Raw genomic sequence first — 17,211 nt, forward strand, 5'->3', positions numbered from 1 at the left:
GACGGGAAATGGAACAAAACACAAGCACGGGGCGCGGCTACCCAGGAAACAGACCTTTCCTCTGAAGCTTCGGTAAGCGCTAAACGACTTCCGGCAGGTCCCCGCCCCTCAGTGCGCTCGGCGCAAACATCGCGGGAATCCACGCGACATCCGGGACCCTGCCCTCGGAACAGATCACGCAGCCGCGATGACGTCACGGGCCGCCAACGGCTTGGCAGGCCGCGGTAGCCATAATGGGAGCTCGTGAAAATGGAGCTCAGTGTAGCATGTGTTATTAACAGACATGCATACGCCCTCCCCTCCCCAATCGCCACAAGTTCCTAGGGGACGGCAGTGCGTTACGAGAGCGAGGGCGCTGTCGGTGCCGGCGGGGCTGGGGAGAGCGGACGGGCGGGCGTGGGCCTCGGCGGCCTCCGTAACCATGGCTGCGAGGCAGGGGCGGGGCCGGGCGCGGTCACGGGACCCGAGGCCGGGCCGGCGGAGCCGGTCCTCCACGTTCCCAGCCGGCCCCGCGCCCGCCGCCGCCGCCGCCCCTCCCCCCGCCGCACGCAGCGTGCCCGCTCGTTGGCCGCCTGCGACGGAAGCTCGGCCGGGGTTTCTCCAGAAGTTTCCCCTCGGGTGGCGGCGGCGGCGGCTCCGGCCTCGCAGGGATGGCGGCGGCCGCAGCAGGACCTGCGGCAGCCCAGCGGTGCGTGCTCCCCTCCCCTGAGCTGTTTGCTTCGTCCTTGTTTCTGTGGTTAGTAAGCCTTGCTCAATTCGTTGTTTCCCGGCAGGTTTTTCCAGAGCTTTTCAGATGCTCAGATCGACGAGGACCCCCAGGCGGCGTTAGAGGTGAGAGAGCCCATTTCTGCCCCCTCCACTCTTGAGGGGGCCGGACTGCGTGGGATTCTGGCCGACCCCGCCTCTCAGGATAGTTTTTCCGTATCCAGGCTCCCATGTTGAGGGCTTCGGTCTCCTTTCTCTGTCTCACAGCGACCCTGTCGCCCCTCCCAGACTCTGCACCTCGCTTTTATTTCTTGGAAGCGTAGTTGGCGTGAAAGAATTTAAAAAGTGGCATTTTTGACTCAATGAAAAAAATAAAGTGTAGATTTTTAAACTAAGGTTTTTTTTGGTACTGGGAATTGAAGCCAGGAGCATTCTACCTCTGAGCCACACCTCCAGATCCATTTTATCGTTATTATTATTTTTTGCGGTATTGGGGAAGGAACTCAGGAACATTCTATCCCCGAGCTACACCCCCAGTCCTATTTTTTATTTATTTTGAGATAGGGTCTCACTGAATTGCAAAGGGGCTCATTAGGTAGCCGAGGCTGTCCTCCAAACGTGATCCTCTTGTCTCAGCCTCCCCAAAAGCTGGGTTTAAAAGGGTGCTCCACCACGCCCGGTTTATCTATATTTTGAAACAGGGTTTCCTTAGGTTGATAAGTCTCACTGCTTGCCGAGGCTGTCCTTGAACCTGCAATCCTCCTGTCTCAGTCTCCCAAGTACTGAGATAAGATTGCTAGGGTGCACCGTACAGCCTAGCTAACTTTCATTTGGTAGTCATTCTTGCAATTCTTCCTTAGGCACTGTGTTAAGCATCTGTATGCATTCAGTTCACTAGAACAAAAACCTTTTCCTGTATGTCCCTAAATGTTTCCAGATGTTCGTTATTCACTCATTTGTTATTTCAAGCTGCTGTGTTAGAAGGTGCTTACTATGATTTAAAGTTATATATGTGTATATGTATAAATATGTTAAGAAAGCACTTTGTGCTTTTGTACACTGGAAGACACACCATAAAGTTAAAAAAAAAAGTTAAAGAAACTAAGTATGATGGCACATGCCTGTAGTCCTAGTACTTGGGAGGCTGAGATAGGAGAATCGCAGGTTTGAGGACATCCTCTGGAAATACTGAGGCTCTAATCAACTAGCAAGACCCTGTTCCAAAATAAAAATTTAAGAAATAGGGCTGGTTGTGTAGAGGTAGAATGTCCCTCTGTTCAATCTTCAGTAACACACACACACACACACACACACACACACACACACACACACACACAAAGAGTAAGCAGCTCAGTAATAAGAAAAAGCCATGCTGCTGTGGGTCTCAAAACTCATCCAGGGAGTTTCTTATAAGTACAAAAAAACAGTTCATTGTTAGGATCTAACATAAGCAACCCTGTTACATTGTTAGGTTCTACTGTAAAGTTAACAACTTGAGGTAAAAACTCTAGCTATAACTTCTTTTGTGTGTGTATGTGAAGATTGAACTCTGGGACATTCTTCTGAGCTATATCCCCAACTCTTTTTACTTTTTGCTTTTGAAGGGTCTTTCTTAATTGGTGAGAGTCTTGCTGCATTGCTGAGGTTGGTCTTGGATCTAGGATCCTCTAGTACCAGCCTCCCAAGTACTGGGATTATAGGCATGCACCACTGCTTTCGGCTCTTGCTATGACGTCTAAAATTTGCCACAGGATACTAGAGCCTCTCTGAAGAGGTGTTGATTGGAGTGGAGACTTGAAATAATGAGGGAGCTAGCTTGGAAACTTGGGGTAAGAACATTCCAGGCAGGATGAAGATGCAGCGCAAAGATCCTGCGATTAGAGTGAGTTGAGCTCCACTAGAGCGGCAAAAAGACTCATTTAGTTAGAGTGGAATGAAAAAACGAGTAGGAGGTGAGGTCAGGAAATCAGACGCTAGGTCTGAGTATATTTTATGAGCTAGACATACCAATCTTCAAATAAAGTGATTAAGGCTTCTGGTATTAGTATTGGAATAATGTTCAAAAGGACTGAGTTTTTTATTTTTTTATCATTCCTAGCTAAACAGCCTTTAATGTCTTGAGTCTATATTTCTTACAGGCTTGTTAGGCCCAGTATTTGTTTGTTTCTTTGTTTGGCACTCCAGTTTATGTGCCAGTTGCTTTAAAAGAATAATAATGTAAGCCGGGCCTGGTGGTGCACTCTTGTAATCCCAGCATTCAGGAGGCTGAGACCAGAGGATCGCGGTTCACAGACAGCCTCAGCTACTTAGTGAGGCCCTCTGCAATTTAGTGAGACTCTGTTTCAAAATAAAGAATAAAAAATAGGGCAGGGGGTGTAGCTTGCAGGTCGAATGCCCCTGGATTCCAGGCCAGCAAAAAAAAAAAAAAAAAAAAAAAAAGAAGAAGAAAATGTAAAGCTGGACATGGTGGCTGTGTGTGGTTATTTAGGAAGACTGTCTCAAAAAAATAAAATTGAGCTAGGAGTGTATTGCAGTGGCAGAATGTCCTTGAGTAACACACACACACACACACACACACACACACACGAATATTAATCTAATGAGTTTTGTAGAGTACTGGAAAGTTAACACAGAGGCATTCTATATCCTAGACCAATTAAATTTCTTATTTGGAAGCAGGGTTTCACTGGGTTGCTAATAACCTCACTAAATTGCTGAGGCTGTCCTCCAACCTCCAATCCTGTCTTAGCCTCGCAAGTACTAGGAATACAATGGTGCACCAGCACTCCTGGCTCAGTAACATGACTTTTTCTTTCTTTCTTTTTTTTTTTTTTCAGTACTGGGGATGGAACCCCAGGGCATTCTAACTCCAAGCTACACCCCTAGCCCTATTTTTTATTCTTTATTTTGAAACAGGGTCTCACTGAGATGCAAAGGGCCTCACTTAAGTAGCTGAGGCTGTCCAAGAACTATCATACTCCCGAATGATGGGGTTACAAGCGTGCGCCACCACACCTGGCTCAATAACATGACTTTTAAGTCCACAATTTGACTAGGTTTTAATGTGTTTACAACACAGTCAAGATACAGAACATCTATCCACAAGGTTCCTTTGTACTACTTCCCAGTGAGTAATTCTTAAATTGATTACTGCTCTGAATATCATCACTGTCAGTTTTATTTGATCTTAATCCCACAAACAGAAGTGTACAGTAGGTGCTTTTTGAGTATACCTACTTTTTTTTTAGTCTGTACTGGAGATTGAGCTTAGGGTTTTGTAGTACTAGGCAAGCACTCTACCACTCAGCTATATCCACAGCCCCCTCTCCCACTTTTTTTGAGACTATACTATTAAGTTCCCTGGCTGGCCCTAAACTTGTGATCCTCTTGTCTCAGCCTCTGTCCTAGCTGGGATTACAAGTGTGTGTCACTACACCTGGTTTCCCTTTGGTTTTAATCATTTGAGAATACATTCACATTTTTGTGTGAAGTGACAGTTCACTTTCATTGCATTTGTTATTTTGTAATATAAATATAGCTTATTTAACAATAAACCTTTGCATTATTTCTAGTTAGTGTGAACAAGAGTCACTATGAATACTCGTACATATTTTGATGAATACATTCTTTGGTTGTATATACTACAAGTAGAATAGAGTAGGACAGGTGTGTGGTTAATTTTAGTGTCTTGGTTATTTCTGTGTGTGTATAATTGTGGATTGGGCCCAGGAGCATTCTACTTCCAAGTTACACCCACAGCCCATATTTTTTTGTTTTGAATCGTTCTCACTAAGTTGATGATTGTCTTGATAAGTTGCTGAGGTTGTCCTTTAACCTGTGATCCTGTCTTACCTTCCCAAGTATTAGGATTGAAGGCATGAGGCCACTATGTCAGTTCTTAATTTGTGGCTCTCGGACCAGCATTATTAACACCAGGGAAATGATTAGAAATGCAAATTCTTAAAGCAAAGTCCTTACAACTTATGTAATCCTATATTTCTTACCCTTATTATCTTGTATAAGAGAAAATTGAAGCCATGCCTGTAATTCTAGCACTTGGGAGGCTAAAACAGGAGAATTGTAGGTTTTGAGGCCAGCCTCAGCAATTTAAGGAGACCCTGTTTCGAAGACCTGTTTCTAGACCCTGTGGCTAGAGTTGTGGAGGTAAAATGACCCTGGATTCAATCCCTCGTACCAAAAAAAAAAAAAATGAGATCCAAAGAAATCCAAGTGATCTGTCATATATATGTAAATAGGTAATCTAGTGCTATAGAACAGTGGTGGTTCTCAAATGTGTGATCTCCAGAGCAGCTGTAGCAGCATCTTGTTAGAAATGCATATACCTAGGGCCCACCATAATCTTCTGAATGTATAGGCAAGAATGGTGGCACATTCCTGTAATCTCAGTATTTGGGAGGCTGAGATTTCAAGAATTTAAGGTTTGAGGCCAGTGCCTGGTGGCTTAAGGAGACCTTGCTTTTTGAGATATCTCCATTTAGTCCCATTGTACTGTAGCAGCCAACAGTTGTTATCAAAAGGTAAAATAATAAAAGTAGAAATGAAACAGCAAAATTTTAAAACCATGTCATAAATCAGATGTAGTTAAAACCACAAATCATTAAATTTCCTTTTTCTGATTTTATTATACTGTATGTTGCTTATTCAAAATAAACTGTGTTTTATTAATAACTTGTTTGTGTGTCATGCTTTGAAGTTTGTGTTCAATGGTTTTTAGTAACAGCTTTATCAGACTTTTTTTAAAACTATGGCCTCTCTTTTATTTTAGCAGCCTCTCTCATTTTTATTTTATTTATTTTTGTGGTGCTAGGAATTGAACTCCGGGGCGTTTTATTCTTTATTTTGAAACAGGGTCTCACTAAGGTGAAGGCCAGCTATGAACCTGTGAACCTCCTGTCTCAACCAAGTACTGAGATGACAAGTATATACTACCACACCTGGCTTACTTTTTATTTTGAAACAGGATCTTGCAGAAGATTGCTTTGAAGCTGGTCTTGAACCTGTGACTCTCTTGTCTCAGCCTCCCAAGTACTGGCAAGTATTATAGATGTGGGCCACCAGGTCAGGCTTTTTATTTAAGTAAAGGAATAACCATAACTGGTTCTCCTTAACCAGCAGTTTCATTTTGATTTTCAAGGTGATTTATAAAGGTAGTTTAAAATGCAGAAGTTTTTACCAAACTCCCTAAAAAGGAATATGAGCTGGTGTGGTGGTACTGGCCTATAATCTTAGTATTTTGAAGTCTGAGACAGGATTTCCGGTTCAGGGACAGCCTCAATAACCCATCTAGGCCCTCTGCAAATTAATAAAACCCTGTTTCAAAGTAAAAGTAAAATAGGGCTAGGGCGTAGCTCAGAGGTAGAATTACCGTGGGTTCAATTCCTAATACCACACAGACATAAGATTTGGTTTATGTCTATTATATATAATTTTTTTTTTTTTTTTTGCATTGCTGGGGATGGGACCAAGGAGTATTATACCTCCTAGCTACACCCTCAGCCCTATATTTTATTCTTTATTTTGAAACAAGGACTCAGTAAGTTGCAGAGGTCCTCACTAAGTCGCTGAGGCTGTCTGTGAACTTGCAGTCCTGTCTCAGCCTTTTTGTCTTTTTGTGTGTGTGTGGTACTGGGGGTAGAAAGGGGCTTTTCTACCTCCAGGCTATTACTCCCAGACCTATTTTATACTTTATTTAGAAACAGGGTCTCACTAAGTTGCTGAGAGCCTCACTAAGTAGCTGAGGCTGGCTTCGAACCTGTGTGATCCTCCTGTCTAGGCCTCCCAAGTTCTGTGATTACAAACACTAGCCACCACACCAGGCTTGTCTCATCCTTCTAAGTAATGGGATTACATTTGTGCACCACCAATTTAAATTGATGCTACAGATATACATATAATCTGTCATGGCCTTTTGGGAAGGGACAGTACTGGGAATTGAACCCAGGGGCATTCTATCTTCGTGCTACGCCCCCAGCCCAGTTTTTTGTTGTTTTTTGTTTAATTTTTGTTTGAAAATGGTCTAATTAAGCTACTGAGGGCTTTGCAGAATTGTGGAGGCTGACTTCCAATCTGATTCTCCTGTCTCAGCCTCCTAGGTACTAGGATTACAGGTTTGTGCCACCATGCCTGGTATAGTGATGTTTTCACCATAATACATGTTTTATTACTGAGGAGAGGCTAGAAGTTTGGTTTATAAATACATAAAAAGCTGTCTGCTAGATGGTATTTTTTAACCTAGAAATTAAAAAGTGCTAGAAAGCATTACGACAAGTTATAGAGTGAGAGAAACTTGGAGTAAAACCATAACTAGGAGGCAGTGTTGTTTTGTTTCCATCTACTTTGGAGTCAGACTTGGATTTGCATCCTGTCTTCGGCACAATCTTGTCACTACTGGGAGGTGAGGACATGAATTTTCTGCACATACAGGGGAAGAGCACTCTAGTTAGAGGGAGCTGCAGTTCCAGAGTCCTGAGGTGTCAAGGAACTGCAAGGAGGCCATTGCAGTTGGAAGGAAAGAGCTGGGAAAGGGTATTAAGAGGTAAGATCAGAGAGGTACAGGGGTCATCCAAAGAGCCTTCTGGAAGAGCTTGGCTTTTTTTCTGAGTAAGCTGGAAAGGCATTGTAAGTTTTGTGCAGAGGCAAAACAACAAGACCTGATGAACATTGCTGATTAGATCAAAAGTTTAGGTGGTAAAAGGTGGTTTGGGTTTAGGTCTATTTTGATTCCCCAGTATACATAGCTAACGAGAATCAAATTACTAGGGTAAAGCAAAATCAGTGACGTGTGAGTCTTGGAATACTTTTGCCTTTTAAGAACACTACCGGATTTCTTAGTGGGAAAGATGGGCAGGGGATCAGATTGTTTGTTTGTACTTGTCCTTGGTCTTAACTAATTGTGAGGTCTCTTGCATCATTATTCTTCCAGCTACTACCTACACATTGACTGCCCAGGGTGGTAAAAGTTTGAATCTCTAAATGTTAACTCAGCGGTCAGTTGGTACTAGCTAGCTGTGAAAGCCTATCTGGATTTTCAACAGAATGATGTAATGTATTAGGATTTTCTGCCGTTGACAGAATAGGAGAGGGCTGGTAAGTTTAATGATGTATGTATTGATTCTGTTAACCTCTGAGCTCTAGATTTAACCTCTAGTGTTTTTTTGTTTGTTTTTATGTGTTTTTATAAATTGGACAGCTCCCTATTTTCTAGGCATTTTTTTCTATGTAGTCTCTGAACCTTCAAATTAGGAGGAATTCTGTGCTGGTCAAAATGTATCAGTTTCTGAGGTTTAACTGATACCTCAGAATAAACGAGGTGATAAAAATTACCATTTATTGCGTTCCCACTGTAGGCCAGAAACTGCTAAGTGCTTTACAAAGATACTCCATTAGCTTGTGTTCTTTGGGCATGGAGAATGGAGAGAGGAAAGAGGACTATTAATCTTTTTACAAAGAAAAGCTCCAAGCTTGTTTCCATGTTACCGTTTCTCTAAACAGCTTATAGTAATAGGTTATTTGATTAAAAGTTATGTTAATTAGGATTCACTTGCTTTTAATAACATTTACTGACATTCAACATATTTGTATTTATAGGAGCTGACTAAGGCTTTGGAACAGAAACCAGATGATGCACAGTATTATTGTCAAAGAGCTTATTGTCACATTCTCCTTGGAAATTACTGTGGTAACTTTTCTTAAAAGTTTATGTCTCTTTATAAGTTGCTTCTAAATTTTGCCCAAAATAGAGTGAATAAAACAAAATGGAGGTTATATGTGAGGATTTTTTAAATGGTCTTTTATACAAGATGAGCTAGCTGCATTGTTAAACATGCTGAGTAACTCCTGTTTAATTTATTGCTGCCTCTTTTTCAATGGGTAGACATTTCATTTTTAGTTACTGAAAAAAGTGGCATCACATTTATTATTTTAGTGTTTTTATTTTTTATTATTTATTTGCAGTACTGGGAATGGAACCCAGGGGCATTCTACCTCTGAGCTACACCCCCGGTTTTATTTTTTATTCTTTATTTTGAAACGGGGTCTCACTGAGTTTTGAAGGGCCTCACTAAGTAGCTGAGGCTGTCCACAAACTACGATCCTCCAGTCTCTGCTTCCCAAATGCTGGGATTACAAGTGTGCGCCACCACACCTGGCTTATTTTTATTATTTTAAATATTTTTATTGGTGTATTGAAATCATACATCTTAGTGGGGTTATTTCAGTGTTTTTAAATAAAAGTTCTTATTTGCATTTTTAATAAAAACAACATTTTGTGTGTGTGTGTGATACTGGGGGTGGAACCCAGGGGCTTTTCTACCTCCAAGCTATACTCCTAGATCTATTTTTATATTTTATTTGGAAATGGGGTCTCACTAAGTTGCCGAGAGGCTCACTGAGTAGCTGAGGTTGGCTTTGAACCTGTGCGATCCTCCTGTCTCAGCCTCCCAAGCACTGGGATTACAAGCGTGTGCCTCATGCTTGGCAAAAGGAACATATTTTTATATTGTGTAACTTTAAAAATTATTTTGATTAGAAATCTGGGTAAGGAAGAAATCAATATTCTGAGTCAAATTATGTAAATCTTGATGAGAAAACTTTGTGACACAGCTTTATTTATTGACGTAAGAGCTCTAAGAAGGAAGCTAAATATTAGGCCAAAAGGAAGGTATAAGATTAATACTTTAGGATTAGCTTTTCCTAGTTTAAAACTGTTTGGCCATTTCAGCCACTTAAGAACTTTATAACACTGATTCAAATGTTTAATATTTGCTAAATCTGTAAATAACTGACTAAAAAATTTTATCTTTTTATATACAGACGCTGTTGCTGATACAAAAAGGTCTCTTGAACTCAATCCAAATAATTCCACTGCTATACTTAGAAAAGGGTAGGTAACTAGTCTCGTTTGGCTTGGTATAGATAGGTGTTTTATTTTCGAGTGAATTAATTGTAAGCTTCATATAAAAGTGTTATATATTTTATAGATAAGATACTCAGTTTTAAATATAACTGATAGTTCTATTATTAGGCTAACTAAAGTATGTGAAAGGAGATCTATAATTTATGTTTTAAAATATGATTGAAGCCAGGCATGGTGGTGCACGCTTGTAATCCCAGCATTCGGGAGGCAGAATCTGGAGGATCGCAGTTCTCGGACAGCCTCAGCTACTTAGTGAGGACCTCTGCAACTCAGTGAGGCCCTCTTTCAAAAAAAAGAAAAAGAAAAAAAAAGACTAACATATAATGATTGAAGTAACTAAGTTGTAAATGAAACAGAGATTGCACATTCCTTTTTTGTTCATTTTTTGGGAATTTACTCTATTTAACTGACTAGAAAACATCCTAATTCGAACCAACCTGGATAGGCTACATTTAATGCTAGAAAAACTCTTGTATCTCTAGCCAGGCATGATGGCACATGCTGGTAATCCCTAATCCCAGCATTTGAGAGGCTGAAACAGGATGATCACGGTTCACAGACAGCCTCAGCTACTACTTAGGCCCTTTACAACTCAATGAGAGACTCTTTTAAAATAAAGAATAAAAAATAGCTGAGGGTGTAGCTCGGAGATAGAATGCCCCTTGGTTCCATCCTCATACTGCAAACAAACAAAAAAACCTCTTGTATCTGTTTTTATCTATATTTGTTAAACCCAGTTTGTTTCTGTTGATAAGTGTGACTTTATTTAAATAGGAAACTAATTTCTTTGTATAATTATATTTGAAAAGAACAAGTTCTAACAATTAAAATCACATTTCTTCTGAAGTGAGTTCCAAAATTGAATTTTAATGAGAATTATACTAGATGTTACAGTATTTTTTTAAATCTCTTGGTTCATTAACATATACTTAATTCTTTGACCAGCAAAAACTAAGATTTTTTTGTGTGTGCGTGTAGAAAGAGGGCTATTTTTCATGATCTTATGTATGTGTGTTAATTTGGTTTTTTAATATGTTCATGTAGGATATGTGAATACCATGAAAAAAACTATGCTGCTGCTCTAGAAACTTTTACAGAAGGACAAAAAATAGATGGCAAGTATTAGAATTATGCTTTAACTAATTTAATATTTTCTCTGTCTAAACACCATATCTCAATTATGTTAATGTAATCTCAATTTAATTGTAGAAACCAATACTATTTTTTCTTCTTAATGACATTTCATGTTGATTGCAGTCGAATTCACTTAGGATTTGATTAAATTGGCCTTTCTTTAGCATTTATATTGCAAATAGACTTTATAGTTAGAAGCCAAGAAGTATAAGTACTTAGTGTTCTCTTCATACTGAATCTGGCTTTATTTTTTTTAATTTATTTTTTTCTGGTAGAAAGTTTTAACTTGCTGTCTTGTGTAAAGCTATTCATTTGAGCAGGGTGTGGTGGTGTACACTTGTGTACACCTAGCGCTTGGGAGGCTGAGACAGGAGGATCCAGGTTCACGGCTAGCCTCAGCTACTTAGTGAGGCACTCTGTAACTTAGACCCTGTTTCAAAATAAGGAATAAAAAATAGGGCTGGGGACGTAGCTCACAGGTAAACTGCCCCTGGATTCAGTCCCTAGTACCACACACACACAAAAAGACAAAACACAAAACTATTAATTTTAGTTAGGTTACAAAGATGGAAAATCTTACAACAAAGTTGTTATGGAGAAGTGAAGTATAAATTTTGAGAGGATAAAGAAGAAATGGAGCTTTTTTGAATTTTTCTCAAAAAGTCGTCTTTTTTAAAGGATTAGGAACATTACAACAGCATATGGATTATCTAGACATACTGAAATTGATCTGAGAATTTAAAAATCTGCAAAATACTAAGATACAGGTTATAAGTAATCTCAGAAAATTACAGGCTTCATAATTCTAATTTTACTTTTACTTTATATCAGAGTGACCACAAATTTCTGTAGCATTGGTTCTCAACTGGGAACAGTTTTGCTTGTTGGAATTTTCAGTATCTGAAGAGATTTTTGATAATCATGACAGGGGATGTCCTGTTGACATCTAGTGAGTAGAGTTCAGGAGTGCTACTAAATATTCTTAGTGCACAGGACAGTCCCTCACTTCAAAGCATTATCATCCAAAATGTCAGTAATGATCAGGTTGAGAAGCTGTTCTAAAGTTTTTTTTGGTGGTACTGGAGATTGAACCCCAGGGCATTCTACCTCTGATTTTTGCCCCCAGCCCTATTTTATTTTTTGTTTGGAAACAAGATCTTGCTGGGTTCCTGAAATTCTCACTACTTGCTGGGGTGGGCTGGCCTTGAACCTGCCAGCCTTCTGTTTCAGCTTCCCAAGTACTGGAATTACAGGTGTGCACTACCACTCCTGGTTACTCTACAGTATTTTCTATTCTTTAACCTTTGCATTTCAGCTTTACTCCCAGTACTTAGGAGTCTGGGACGGGAGAATAACAGGTTTGAGACCAGTCTCAGCAACTCAGTGAGACCTGTTTCAAAACAAAAAATAAAAATGGCTGGGAGTGTATCTTCTCAGAGGTAGAATGCACCTGGGTGCAATCCCTACTTCCACACATACACAAAAATACTTGTTTTTCTTCTGTATACTTATTTAGGAGAAAGAACTGTAGGCCCAGCTGTGCAAGTGGAGCTACAAATTAGGAAGGAAGGGATCTAGACAAGTGAATTTGTTCTTAATCTTGCTTGTTCTAATTTTGGTGTGTAAATTATATTGCTATTCAGTAAGCAAGCTGGCATATCTGCACTCCTAGCAAATGTAGTCTAGTTATATAATGCTTTGGTACCTATTTGAAAAATCCTATTTGAAAAATAAAGAAACATGAGTCATTTTACTCTACTTTTTTTTGTGTGTGTGGTACTGGAGATGGAACCCTTCTACCTCCAGGCTACACTCCCAGAACTATTTTGTATTTTATTTGGAAACAGGGTCTCTCCTGGCTGGCTTTGAACCTACTCGATTCTCCTGTCTCCGTCTCCCAAACGTGGGTGATTACAAGCTGGGTGATTACAAGCGTGCGCCACCATACCCAGCTATTCTCTACATTTTTTGTTTGTTTTTTGTTTTTTGTGTTTTGTTTTGGTGGTACTGGGGGTGGAACTCAGAGGCTTTCTATCTCCGGGCTATACTCCCAGACCCATTTTATATTTTATTTGGAAACAGGTTCTCACTAAGTTGCCGAGAGCCTCATTAAGTAGCTGAGGCTGGCTTCGAACCTGCGTGATCCTCCTGTCTCAGCCTCTCAAGAGCGGGGATTACAAGCGTGCACCACCACGCCCAGCCCTACTCTACATTTTTAAGCTGAGCCCCCCCGCCACCACCACCACTACTCCTCTGTATGATAGGAAGCTTGGTTTTTTTGTTTTGTTTTTTGGGTTTTTTTGGTGGTACTGGGGCTGGAACCCAGGATCATTCTACTATCGAGCTACACCCCCAGCTCTATTTTTCATTCTTTATTTGGAAACAATCTCACTGAGTTGCAAAGGTCCTCACTAAGTAGTTGAGGTTGTCCATGAACCACAATCCTCCTGTCTCAGCTTAAGAGCATGTGCCACTATGCCTGGCTCGGAAGCTTGGATTTAACTTAATCATTATTTGGAAGCAGGGTATTCAATAGAATTAGTTAATTAATTTATTTATTTATTTATTTATTCTCTTTTTGTAGTATTTGGGATGGAACCCAGGGGCATTCTACCTCTCAACTACACTACCAGCTCTGTTTTAATTTTTAATTGATGATTGGTGCTGGGGATTGTACTCTGGGGGCAATCTCCCTCTGAGTTACACCCCTATTCCTAGTTTTATTTTATTTTTATTTATTTATTTTTGTGGTCTGGGGATGGAACCCAGGGGCATTTGACCTCCAAGCTATACCCCCCCTGCCCTATTTTTTATTCTTTATTTTGAGACAGGGTCTCAGTAAGTTGCAGAGGGCCTCACTAAGTAGGTGAGGCCGTCTGCGAACTGTGATCCTCCTGCTCAGCTTCCTGAATGCTGGGATTATAAGAGTACGACACCATACCCAGCTCTTATTTTTTTTTAAACAGGGTCTTGCCAAGTTGTTGAGGCTAGCCTCAAACCTTTAATCCTCCTGTCTCAGCCTCTCATTTGGGGTTGTAGATGTGTGCTACCACACCTGGCTTAAAGACAGTTTTATTGCTTTTTAAATTCCAGATTAATCTTATCTGCAGTTAGCTTGAATTATTAAATTTTACAGTACCTTTAATACTTTATGAGGTATCATGACTATTTAAATAACATCATTCTTGGTCTTTAGAAAAATATAATTTGTTTATGTACACATATTGCTATCTATGAGTATATAGTTCACTATATATAGTATCTTGGCTGCCATGTAACTTGGAGATGTGACAACTTCACAAAGTATAAAAGTGGTTCTTAGTCTTGGTAGGAGAGGTATGGTTACAAGTAAAGCCGCCCAGAGAAAGTAGAATAGCTAGCTGCACTGAAGAGGAAGCTAGAGCCATGAGAAGCTTCCTGACTGCAACCCAGCTAGTTAGCAGGCCTCCACTCCACTCTCACTGATGGCATATTGGGAATCTGACTCAGGTCTGATTTTGTTGTGTGAGAGGAAGCTCCTTTAAGAATAGGGCGGTGGGAAGAAATGTAGATTATAATTGAGGTTGATTATAGTTAAAACTAACCAACAAAACAGTTTTTCAGGATGAATAAATGTAAGCTGGATACAGTAGTACATTACTATAATCTGTGTACATAGGAGGCTGAGACCAGAGGATTGCATATTGGAGGCCAGCCTCAGCACTGTAGTGAGACTCTGAGCAATCTAGTGAGATCTTGTTTCAAAATAAAATAAAATAGAACTGGGGTATAGATATCAGAGCTAAAATGCTCCTGAGTTGGTATGTTTACAGCTTGAAATATTAGGGTTGTTATAATCTCTGTTTGGACAAGTGTTTTTGTCTATTCACTGTTCAATCACCAGTGCCTAGAATGTGCCGAGCACATGGTAGGTATTCAGTAAGTATTTGTATACTTACTGTATACTATTAGTAGGTATTTAGTAAGAAATTTAATTAATTTGCTGTACAGATGAGTGATGTTACAGTTTTTTCTTTTTAGGTGCAAGTGCTAATTTCACTGCCTGGGTTAAAAGGTGTCAAGAAGCTCAAAATGGCAAGTAGATAGGCTTCCTAGTGTGTGTGTGTGTGTGTGTGTGTGTGTGTGTGTGTGTGTGTGTGTGTTACTGGGAATGGAACCTAGGGGCCTTCTAGTTCTGGGCCACAATCCCCAGACTTTTTTTTATATTTTATTTGAAAGCAGGGTGTCACTAAGCTGCTGAGGCTGGCTGTGAACCTGCAATCCTTCTATCTCAACCTCCTGGTACTGGGGTTACAAGTTTATGGCCACTACACCTGGCGTAAATCTTTCTTTTCTTTCTTTCTTTCTTTCTTTCTTTCTTTCTTTCTTTCTTTCTTTCTTTCTCTTGTAATACTGGGGATTGATCTCGGGCATTCTACCTCTGAGCTACACCCTAGCCCTATTTTTTTAGTTGTTGTTTTTGGTACTGGGGATTGAACTTGGGCATTCTATCTTTGAGCTGGATCCCCAGCCCGATTTTATTTACATTTGCACTATGCCTGGCTTCCTGTAGTCTTTCAGTTTAAAAAGAAGTAAGCATTTGAAATTTGTTTTGTTTTGGAACCCAGGGGCATTCTACCTTCGAGCTACACCCCCAGCCCTATTTGTGTGTGTGTGTGTGTGTGTGTGTGTGTGTGTGTGTGTGTGTGTGTGTGTGTGTTGTGTATGTCTTTCTGTCTGTCTGTCTTTCTGTCTAGGGATGGAACCCAGAGGCATTTGACCTCTGAGCTACATCCCATTTTTTAATTCTTTATTTTGAAACAGGGTCTCACCAAGTTGCAGAGAGTCTTATTAAGTTGCTGGAGCTGTCTGTGAACCGCGATCCTCTAGTCTCAGCTTCCCGAATCCCTGGACTACAAGCCTGTGCCACCACGCCCAGCCCCCAGCCCTGTTTTTAATTCTTTATTTTGAACAAAGTCTCACTGAGTTGCAAAGAGCCTCACTAAGTAACCGAGGCTGTCCTTGAATTGTGATCCTCTGTCTCAGCCTCCCAAATTCTGGGATTAAAAGTTTGCACCACCATGCCCAGCTGAAATTTTTTTGTTTAAGCCGGGCGTGGTAGTGCATGCTTGTAATCCCCACGCTTGGGAGGCGGAGACAGGAGGATCACGCAGGTTCGAAGCCAGCCGTGCTGCTTAAGAGACCCTGTTTCCAAATAAAAATATAAAAAATAGGTGTCTGAGAGTGTAGCCCAGAGGTAGAAGTTTCCAGGAACCCCAGTACCACTAAAAAAAAAAAAGAAAAATTTTTTTTTTGTTTAAACACAAGTATTTTTAATCTTTTTAAGTAGATTTTTTTAAAAAGATACATTGATTTTGTCCTACTTTTAATGTTGAAAGGGATATTAAAATGGTGTTACTAAGAAATGATCATGATCGAGGAATCTAAAATGACTCCAGGATCCAAAATTAAACCAATGTCCTTTATTTGAATGATGGGGAGAATTGACTTTCTTAATTAGTATGTTTGTGCCATAGAAATCATATCTAATTTTGTCTATATAAGGGTACTATTAACTGAAAGTGGTTCTTTTTCTATGTTTTTTTAGGATCAGAATCTGAGGTGGTAAGTTCAAAGGTTTTGTCCTTTATGTTTTTACTTAATATTTTCATGTATCAAATATTTTTGAAATATAGGACTTAGGATAAGCTGTCAGTTATTCTGCCTCTGAGCTACATCCCCAGTTCTATTTTATTTCTTATTTGGAAGCAGGGTCTCACTAAGTTGTGGAGGACCTTGCTAAATTGATGAGGCTGGCCATGAACCTGTGATCCTTCTGCCTCAGTCTCCCAAGTACTGGGAATATAGGCATGTGCCACCACACTCAGCTAAATAAAACCATTTCATGTTTGTACTTATGTGTGTATATTCTGGTACTGGAAATTGAATCCAGGGACATTCTGCCACTGATCTACAACCCCCAGCCCTATTTTATTTTTTGTTTGGAAACATGATTTGGCTATGTAGCTAAGGCTTGCAAATCTCCTGCCTCAGCCTTCCAAGTACTGGAATTACAGGGTGTGTGCCATTTTGCCTAGCAATAAAACCATTTTTTTTTCCCCCAGGACTGGGGATTGAACCCAGGTGCCTTCTACCTTTGAGATATACCCCTCAGATCTTTTGTTAATTTTTTATTTTGAAACAGGGTCTCATTAAGTGGCTGAGGCTGGCCATGAACCTGCAATCCTCCTGTCTCAGCCTCCCAAGTACTGGTATTACAAGCCTGTTCCACCACACCTGGCTAATAAAACCATTTTTTGTTAAATAAATTGTAGTTTGTAGTTATGGAAATTATTGGTCTATTTTAGTGAGTTTATGTGTAGGGTAAATTGATGTTTATGATAATTATTTCCTGTTTTTCATTACTAGCAGTGATCGTATTTAAACAGTTAAAATCA

The 17,211-nt window shown here is 40.1% G+C and overlaps 1 protein-coding gene across 2 annotated transcripts in view; it reads left to right on the forward strand.

The window, feature by feature from the left end:
- Positions 1-650: 650 nt before the first annotated feature.
- Positions 651-17,211, forward strand: part of SUGT1 (SGT1 homolog, MIS12 kinetochore complex assembly cochaperone) — a gene marked incomplete at both ends in the record, with an annotated part of 42,792 nt that continues 26,231 nt past the window's right edge. For both annotated transcript variants that reach the window (XM_080689235.1, XM_080689236.1), the window contains 6 exons: positions 651-688; positions 774-831; positions 8,314-8,404; positions 9,538-9,607; positions 10,685-10,755; positions 14,795-14,852. In XM_080689235.1, the coding sequence (XP_080545361.1) occupies positions 651-688; positions 774-831; positions 8,314-8,404; positions 9,538-9,607; positions 10,685-10,755; positions 14,795-14,852 (386 nt within the window). The remainder of the gene's footprint in view (positions 689-773; positions 832-8,313; positions 8,405-9,537; positions 9,608-10,684; positions 10,756-14,794; positions 14,853-17,211) is intronic.

This window comes from Muscardinus avellanarius (assembly GCF_963383645.1).
Source record: "Muscardinus avellanarius genome assembly, chromosome: 2".
Lineage (NCBI taxonomy): Eukaryota > Metazoa > Chordata > Mammalia > Rodentia > Gliridae > Muscardinus > Muscardinus avellanarius.